The 10141-nt window shown below is 39.8% G+C and overlaps 1 protein-coding gene across 1 annotated transcript in view; it reads right to left on the reverse strand.

Moving 5' to 3' along the window:
* Nucleotides 1-10141, reverse strand: part of CAP2 (CAP, adenylate cyclase-associated protein, 2 (yeast)) — a 56672-nt gene that overhangs the window by 46119 nt on the left and 412 nt on the right. The window contains exon 2 of the mRNA XM_010290857.1: nucleotides 6622-6722. Within this exon, the coding sequence (XP_010289159.1) occupies nucleotides 6622-6722 (101 nt within the window). The remainder of the gene's footprint in view (nucleotides 1-6621; nucleotides 6723-10141) is intronic.

A 10141-nucleotide genomic window follows, 5' to 3' on the forward strand; every position in this document is an offset into this window, starting at 1 on the left:
AACAAATGACATCAATCAAGCATGGGAGATAAGTGTCCCAAAACCAGAAAAAAATGTAAAAAAAACCCCAACATTCATGGATGCATATTTCTCAGCTTGAAATAAATGGGCTTAAATAATGTTACTACTTCAACTTGAAAAATCGTAATTCTTTGCAACAGAAATAAGAACCATGGGCACTGATGCCAGTAAAGAGAGTTTTCAGTCATAAGAGGTTCATGCTGATGATGAAAGCAGGGATACTTTCTCTCTGCTCCTCCGTCTTGGTCTTCCTGATGGATCAAGATAGTTTAATTTGCCAGTGGTTCACTGGAAATTAATGCTGTGAGAACCACAGACCTCACTGTTCTGAGGTTGAGTGCCTGAGATGACTGCCACCTATGCCCTTCCAATCCTGGACTGCTTTGAACCAGAGAGAAAAGTAAAAGTCTAATTACCTTATCAAGGCTTCCTCATGGACCTTGGATTTGTGCCAACTCCATGTCTCCAAATCCTCCCTAGTAAGTTTCTCCTTACTTTACACTGGCAAGTGTCCTACGCCATGACTTTGCAAAAGGCTCACCGAGACACTCTCACACCCTATTTGTGGCTGTGAGTGCAGCTGGTCCACACGTTAATGCTACCCGTCATTTAGTTAGATAATTGAGCCATGTAATTTTATCACCTTATGATTTTTCCTTAAGCTGACACAGTGGTTTTCAACCTGTGGGGCACTTATGCCTCTAGGTCTATACGCTACTTCTGGAAAAACACCAAGAAAAACAGGTTTCCTGTCAGTAGACTCAAATTTGCTCCTGAAGGGCTTCTATGAAAAATTTTTAGAGATAGCAAAATTATCATGAGCCGGAGCCTATGATCAGTTCTGATTTAGACTTCAAATGGCTGAAACTATAATGTATGCCTTGATTAATTACACCAATCATTAATTAGATTAATCGGTAAAACATGGACCTTAAATCTAGTCTGAACACTGGATATTATTCTGAATTCATCTGGTTGATTAAAGAGCCCTTTACTATCAGAATTTTTTTCATATGAGCAAGTTATATTTTAACATTTTCTTGGGCAAACATGATGGAGTTTTCTTTGGTTTCCCATTGCATATATGGTTTCCCACTCAAATCATTCTGATATCTTTTTCCTGGCATCCTTCGGAAATCAGAAAATCCCATTGTACTGGGTAACCACATACAGATCTAATCCCTGCTTTTAGGGGCCAACAGCTTTAGACCCTTACCCAAAAAACGGTCCCTGATCAACTGCACTACTTTGATATCAACATAGCTACTTATGTGTTTTGTCGGGAACCACTCCATACGCAAAGAAGCCCCACGAAAGCTGTTGACAGCCTTGACTGTTTGTGTTCCTGATTTCTTGTATTTCTGACAGAGGGAATGCCATATGGAACGTTCTCATTATATATTCCCACCATCACCCCCCTAAATTTACAGGCACATGCTTCTCATGCCAGCAATACACAATTAAATGCCCAGTATTGGCTGCCATGGCATGTATTTGTCAATAGAGTCTGTTTGACTCTTGTCTCTTCCTTGCCTTTTTAAGTAAGAAGAAAAGTAAGTGGTATTTACTGCAATGTCAGTGTCAAGAAACTAACAGCCTGATCCAGCTCCCATTAAAATTAATTAAAAACTCCCACTCTTTAGGGGGTGTTGGTCTAGACCCGCAATGGACAGGTTCTTCATGCTCAGGAGCCATCTTTATTCCCAACCAGGTGTCTTACAGTCAGACAGGTGCAATGATGTCTGCACACCACTGCACCTGACCCAATAAATCCTGCTTGTTTGGAAAGCCAGATCCCATCAAAAGTTGTAAAAGCTCCTAAAAATTACACTTTTCCTGGATTAGCCACTTGGCTACATTGTGTATATTGCGTTTCCATCCTTATTCTCATACTAAGGTGAACATGCTTTATTGCTTATGTTATGAAGTATCTTGTAGTACACATACAGGGTGAGAAATATAGCTGAATTAGCATTACAAAATCAACTTTAATATTGGTAGATTTCCAAGGTTGGTTTTTTTGGTGATGACTATTTGGGGTTTTTTTCACTTTTGGTGGCTAGCAGTACTGTTTTCTACACTTAGTCTCTTTCTTTCAGCTATGTGCATTTTGTATGCTGTAAAAATTTTGTCTTTTTATTCTTTTTTGTGTATTCTGGTTTTCCCAGTCCTGTGGTAGCTACTTGGTTTGGTGTTTATTTCACGTGGCAGAAAATATCTATCACAGAAATGCAAAGGCAGCCTGACAGCAAGCTTCTCTTCAGGCATGTTGACATCATCCTCCTCTCTGAGCACTAATTCAACTTTCAACACAATGCCTAAACCCGTACAGCCTCGGGGCACAAAAGATGAACGGCAGAGTACACTTGTGCATTCTGTTGCCCTGTAAGCAAATTGCCTTGTTAATGAGGAATCAGTCAAATAATGGGTTTGATAGTCTGTGTTTAGATTAGGTAAGATAAAGTGCGAAAGTGTTTTTTGGTGTATCACAGACAGCAGCACTTCCTGTTCAAAGTTCAGGCCTATGAAAGTCATTGACTAATTCTTCAGCACCTCTCACAAGGCAAGCTACAACTATTATTTCATGTGTAATAAATACTCTTTGGAAAAAATGAGGAAGCTAGGATTTTTTAACTTCACTGATAGGTCAAAACAGAGTTGCACTTTGGAAAGTGCATATACGCCTCAAAAAAGGTAACTCCTGTTTTCAGTTGTCTGTCTATATTTGCATGGACTATGCCTGGAAGGAGGAGAGGAGAATGCCATTGCTTTCATGTAATAGATAAGGAAAAGAAACTCTGTGGGTACGTGCATACGAACAATGTGGGGTGAACATTGCTTCTCCTGCTCATGATGATAACAAATCAGTGCATGCACACAGAGAACCCCCGTAGATCAGAGAATGTGCTGTGAATTGCTGCTTCATGCTATCTTGTTTGAGTAGTCATACATATAATGAGCTGTATCTAGACTCTCTCCCAATAAGCAAGCTAACCAACAGCCTATTTATTTCTGAATGCTGGAAACCCACAATGTAGTTGGTTGTCTTTCTGAGCTCTGCATTTCAGCAGCTGGGAGTTGATGGAAGAGAGGAGGGAAAATGCATCCATATTTCTACAGTTTTCTTTTCCAAGCTAAATAGCTTGGGTGAGAGAAGAGGGAACATAACTGAATCACTCAATCTGTTCTTTCAACTGGTGGGGTTGGGAGGTTAAAAGATTTTTATAAATAAACAATTAAAAAAACGCAAGTATTAGTTTATGTGCTTGACAGGAAGGCTGTAATTCTGCTCTGCTCTGTGCCACATAAAACACTAAAATATGGAAATTTTATGTTATCTGTCCTTCTCTTGTAGAACTAGTACATTCTCTTCTTATCATTATGTCTCATCTGGTACATTATTCAAACTCAAGCCAAAGTATTCCACCACTTGACATATCACACAAACAAAAACAATGTGAAGAAGCTCAATAAACACATTACAAAAACATGCTTCTTGGCCTTCTAAAATCTTGATTGCCTTGTTATGACAGGGTGAAGAGCCCATCAAACCTGCTTGACCAGCTTCCTCACTGGGACACAATATGAAGGCAGACCGTGTCTTCCACAGGCAGCCCATGTCTTCCACAGGCAGCTCTTTGTCATTCTCAGCACATTTTCTGTAGTGGTGGATGCATCTGGCCAAACAGCAATGGGACTCGGGTCTCTGTGATCCAGCAATCAGCCAGTGCTATGCTATCTGCTGGGCGTAAGAGAACTTAAGAACTAAGAACTTCTCTTAACGTAAGAGAAGCCTACACATAGACCCACAGTCTATTTTATACTGCTTTTGAATTTCCTTTATTCTGACAGAAGAATGGTTCAGTGTTGGCACATATGGTGAGTCAGCTTCAGGGCTGTAACAACCTGTAACAGTTCGTGACAGCCTCCAAGACACTGGTATGTCAGGCCAAAGACAGCTGGTTGGTAGCAGTCCTGGCCATACTCACTCTTTTACTGACTTCACATGCTCTATAGTTATGACATGGACAGCCAAAAGTGGTTTCATAAAATCTGTGCCTGTAGGGGACTTCGTATTTCATAGATTATCCATATAATCACCAGATTTTTATTCCAGTGAGAGGACAGGAAAAGGATCTCATCTTAGACATTTAGAATAATTTGTTTGAAATAGACTTAAGTAAAAACCCTAGCCATTCTCTCGGTCTGTCTTTTAAAAAGTGGTTAGTTTCGCTAATGCAGTTGACCTCAGAGACTCACCACTGCATTGTACTGTAATTTGAACGAGAAATATGCTGCTCTCAAGATTGAGACTAAGCAGAACTCTTCTTTGATAAACTAATCTTCATAAAATCCACCATGCTGCTGTGGATGAGAGCACTATCCAGGAGCTAGCTATAAGTTCTCTTTTTTATTTTGCTCTCTTTCAATAGAATATTTAGAGTACAGTATGCCGAAAACATAGGAATATGTTAGATATTAGTTATGGCTGTATTCTTCTTTTCACCAGAAACACAAACCACACAATCCTTACAGCAATCAGTATGAAACACATGATGTTAAATCCCTCATTTCTTTAGCATAATATGAAGTCTCTCTTTTCTCTCATGTTACCATTCTGGTCAGTCAGGTATGTGAGGTTTTTCTAGGCAACAGGTGTTTTTTGAAATAAAATACAATCTTCCCTTCAGCTCATTATGTGAAAGAGACAGCAGCTGCAAGTATAATGCTGAGGACACATGGTCTATAAGACACCCAGAAGAAAAATACTCCTTGTTCCACTTGTTAAGGTAAAGCACAGATGTTGCTTCAGTGATAAGCATGAGCATAAGGCAACCACAGTCTGCTTCATGTTGTAAATTCAGAATCTAGGATTTCAGAATATGTAATAGGCTGCAGTCAGAATCACCAGTTTCTTTATGTAAGGGAAAGTTGTTTATGTCTAATCTCATAGTCCTAACAAATACTCCCTATCACAGTTTGCATTACACTATCAACAATATGCTAGAGACTATCCACAGACTTGGCAGATAAATTATTAATAATATTTTATATGGACTCAATGATGAGTGTCAAATAGTGACAAATGTATAAATCAATACACTTACTGATTTAAACATTTACAGATAATGTATATTAAAAAGGTTTTAGTAATTTAGAATGTTAAATGCCTTTTTTTTCCCTGCTTAGTGTTGATACTAAGGCTATTTCTGTATCTCTCAGATCTAGACTGTTGAGAAATCAGCTGCAAAATAATGGTGTCTAATGAATATAAGGACCAAACCTAGAACAGATCTTTTCCAGGGAGCAATTCTCTGCTCAGTTAGGTAGACAATTCCCTCCCCCTCCTTATTATTTTTTCCCTAATTTCTTTTAAGAAAAAAGTATGTATATAGTAATTTATAGTATAACTGTTAAGGTGAAAGGGCTTTTCCAAATAAAAAGGAAAATTTCCTTAGGAACACAAAGATCCCCTAGAATTGCCTGATCTCCTTACTCCCTCCAGTTTTCTAGGCCAAACTAGGTCAGAAACTCTACCCTACCAACAAGAACATGTAACACCACAGAGAAAACACAGTTCACAGAATAATCCCAAAGCTCTTGCTCTGTTAATAGACTGGTTACTTTGGCTGTCTTGCAAAATATTTATGCTGGCCTTGCAGCATAAATCCCAGTAGCTTGCAGGACTGCATGTTTCTCTGGCCACAGTGTTTGTTATGTAGAGCAGCAGCTGCAATGAATCGGGAAATGTACACATGGAGAAAGGCCTGGTGGCATGGTTCTACTAGGAAAAGTCAAAAGCTTCCCACTCCAGATCCAGCTCAAACTGACCCTGGTTCTTTTGTGGGTTTTTTGGGGTTTTTTTTCAAAATCTCTATTGGTCAGCTGTTGGTGAGTCCATCCTTTGTCATTCTATCACCACCAGTTTTACAGAAGACAGGCTTAAAAAATAAAATGAAACAAACAAGCTCTGATCACAAGATATTATAAGGTTACAAAGTAATTTCATAAGGAAAATACTAGCATAGTACTTTCTTGCTATGACATATGTGGTAAAAAAGGGTCATTTAAATGCCTGACATACTCATTTTGTTTGCTATGTTGTTCCAAATGAGAGAGCTGTGAGTAAATAAAAACACACAGTCAAAAGAACAAAATCTCTACATTAATTGGAATGATAATACACATGCTTAGAAGACAACCACAAGAAGTTCCCACTGCTCAGACCCACCTATTGTTTGCTACTCTTGGTCTATTGACTCTTAGTCTTAATTGTGTTCCTGTTGTGCAAAGCGCTTAGCAGCCAACAGGACAATTCAAATTGCTTGTGACTGAGAATATTTATATATTTTGCATACTATGCTCTTCAACGTTTGGTAATGTAGAAGAGTAGTGTCTTCTTATGAATCCATACAGCCTTTTGCCCTTCCTGAACCAACCAACTGTCCTCAGTGTGTTATGCCAGGTCATTACTACAAGAACTAATAATTCAGAGTACTGCTATGAAGATTCTCCTCTACTCAGCAATCAAGGCTGAGCACACAGATTCCAAGACTCGTACACTTATGTCATGGGGAGAAAATTTGAGTAAATACTCACATGTGTCTTCACGTCACCTTCAAGAATCTTGCTGTACCTGAGAAACTCAGCGACACTTCCGTTCAGCAGCCTATCAAAGGCCTCAACATATGGTGCTATGCCTGTAGAAGAAGAACATTCCATTATAATAGGTTCATATAGTACATAATGCATAGGACATTCCTTTGTAGCAGATGGAGGACAAATACCATAGAAACAGGGGAAGCTGCTGTAAGCTGATTTCTGCCATACTCATTGATTTGTGAAATCAGTGAAAAAGATTGTATAATGATTTTTTCCTAGCTAGAAAGGAAAAAGAAAAACCTGCTCTTGGTAGAACTTGGCTAGAAACTTGAAGAGAATTTACTCTGTGTAATGTAGTGGGAAGCCTCTTTTGTCTTAAAATAACAGGTGCTAAAATAAACATTTCTCAGCCCTTCAAAGGCCTAGTGGCCTGATAAAGCATGATTGTCTTAACAAAATTCTACTTGTATGTAAAACAAGCATTACCCCCTAAAAAGAATCTGCACTGTACTGAACAACTATTTTTATATGACCCACCCATTTCTGAAGATCTTTGTATTGTTTGGTGGCTTTTAATAACAAAAGATTCAATTTCTAGTAAGATAGTCTTTAGCATCTGTTGACAGTGGATTTATGCAGCGAGATGTGGCTTTGTAATATCCTTATTTTGTTGTCCAACCTTGCGAAACCATCATTGGATAAAGAAAGCTCAAACAAGTCTTCTAGATGGCATATCCCATTGACTATATACATGCTATACATTCTAACAGAGGAATAAAATGCTATTTTCTATATGGTATACAGAGGAGTTTCCTGATAAGTGGACATCAGAAAATGCAGATCAGACTCTTTCTTACGCACCTGGCTTCTAAATGGCTTTATGTGGTACCTTTTAAAACAGCAAAAGTAATGTTTCCTTGGATGCTTTCTAGCCCTCCCTTTACTCTCTGACATATCCTCATGTCTTGTCTATGCCCCAGAACCTTAGCCAGGTCCAGCATGAGTGATGCACATGTGAATTTATGGCATTCTCTAGGATCTGAGAGACCAAGGTTAAAATTCTTCCCAGCCTCTCTCCCTCATTAATGAATCCTGAAAGTTGCTCTGAAGAGGTACCAGGCCTTCCCCAGAGAGTTTGCTTTAACCTTTTGGCACTATATGACAATTGTGTCCAAATTCATAATCTTGAAAGCCCTCTTTATTCCACAAGAGTCATATGGCTCCTTGACAGAAAAAAAGAAAGGCTCTGGCAATGGGAGTTTGCAATGGCCTGTGTGGAAAAAAAAATGTAGTTAGTCAGTTAGGCGGGATTTCAAGGCTCCTTTTGTTTTCTTGGTGTCACTCACCTTCAATTCTGAGGAATTTCTGGGCTTTCTTCCATATTAAGTGTTTGTGTGTAAACCCCTCAAATGACTTAGTGTACAAAAGGTTTTAGTCATGGAGATGCTTTCCAAAGTCTGTTTATGTTCTTTGTAAAAATCTGTGTATGTCTCCAAGAGAATCATTTAACCTTTTACTTTAGAGCAGAGTTTTAAATAGCGGTTCACCAAATGGCAACTGTCCTATGCAAAACTAGAAAGCAACTATGCTATTTTTTACTATTCAATACAGCTAACTCCCAGAAGCATTTACGAGAATTTGCTGTGGGCCGTGCAGAGCAATTGAATGACTTGTTTGCAATCCTGCTGTTGTAATGCCATTTAGGAAAACAGCAGAGTTCTCCCATCCTCCTCATTATTTTGTTGTTTCTGAAAAAGTATTAATTGAAAAGTCAAGGTTATTTTTCATAGTAATTCTAATTATGGGGTGGTCTTTTAGGAGAGGGGGTCATGGTAGAAGCAAGCAATGTATCTCCATTTCCACTAGAGACTTAAAAAGATCACACTCTGGCTGAGTGTCAGTTTTAAAGAAGAAAGAGAGACCTGTTCTGTCAAGACTGTCAACTCTGCAATTGCTGTGGAGATTATGTGAACCTCTGCAGAAGCACAGAAACACAGACATACAGAAAGATGTTTGTGGCACTTACATGCGTATAAGTCGCCCAAACTGAAGAACTGGTAGAGTCTTTCCTAACTGCACCAGCAAAAGCTAATTCCCGAGTCCCCACGTGAGGCAGCTCTGCCTGGAAGAGGTGGTGCAGGCTGGCAAGCGCCCCATGGTGCCGCTCATCTCAGCTTCTTACTGCAGTCTCCCAGTGGGTGTGTTTTACAGTCTCACTCCCACAAGGTTTGTCAGTTGGTTTCTTCTGGGGATCTGCTGGGGTTTTAAGGCTCTGCTTCCCTGGGGGATGCATCTTTTCGCCTGACTGAGCTCTCAGTTAGGCCAAGGATATAGCAGTTTTCACGGGAGTACCTCACATGGCGAGTTCACCTCCTCTTCTGAAAGCAGCCCTGATTCTGCAATACTGAGCTCCGGATTAATATAGAGGTTAACCTAAATGGGTTCATTATAGAACTGAATCCCGTATTTTTTAAAAATGTGGTGGTGATTGATTGATTTGTCAGTTTGTACACGGATCGTGTTCCTCCATGACTTTCCTGCGGCTTACTTGCTGTCTAGGTTTTCTCTGGACTATACGCACGTTATTACCGAAGCTTACAGTGACGCTGACGCGCCTGCTGTGGATGCCTGCTGGAAGACGCTCCCTCCCTGCCACAGAAACACGCTGCTTTTGGGCAGCTGCTCCCCAGCAGCTGCCAGCATGTAGACCCACGGCACACATGACTGTGGGGAAGGTCCCTCACATGTGTCTTTGGGCAAGGGCCGGCATACAGGCACAATAAAGCAGCTGACGTACACTGACTTGCTTCTGCATCAGTAAGGAAGCTGCCTGCAACTTTGCTTGTTCTGCAGCTTCTGTACAGCAACTGAGGCCATGCTGGGATGTGCTCTTCCCTGGAGAACGCAGGAAAGGGACAAGGGATACAGAAAGCAAAGAACATGAAGCTAATAAATGGATATATGTTGGGGTTCTGAGTGAAAAAAAAACAAGCTCTGAGAAAGGAAAGGGCACCTCTATTCAATCAGCATTCTAACTAACTGCCACATTTATAACGTTATCTACCCCGTAAACTTCAGCAACAACAAAAAAAATGAAGGAGTGAAAAAATAGGATTTGGTGATATGATGTGAATAAATGAAGATAGACTTGTTTGGTGTATTCTCCACCAGTGTAGGGGAGAGCACTCCTCCAGTAGTGCTTTAGAGGTTCACTTGAGAAGGGAGAGCTCTAGAGATAACACAAGGTGTCCATGTATGTGTGGCAGCCCTTAGTGAGCAAATGCTTATGAACAAACTCATATTTGATTAAGGATATTAAACAATTAAATAAAGTAGGTTGGCAGTGTGAAATTCAGAGAGCTGGCAAATAAACTCAGTGTTTATATTGCTGACTTCTTTAGGAATATTTGTGCTGTAAATTTTGGGGATGTCTCATTTCTTCTGCTAATTCGGCTCAAGCAGACATTTTCATCTGGTGAGTTATCTACCACAATATAAATGCTAACATGGAAAGAGT

This window comes from Phaethon lepturus, unplaced genomic scaffold (genome assembly GCF_000687285.1).
Source record: "Phaethon lepturus isolate BGI_N335 unplaced genomic scaffold, ASM68728v1 scaffold11697, whole genome shotgun sequence".
In the NCBI taxonomy this organism is placed as follows: Eukaryota; Metazoa; Chordata; class Aves; order Phaethontiformes; family Phaethontidae; genus Phaethon; species Phaethon lepturus.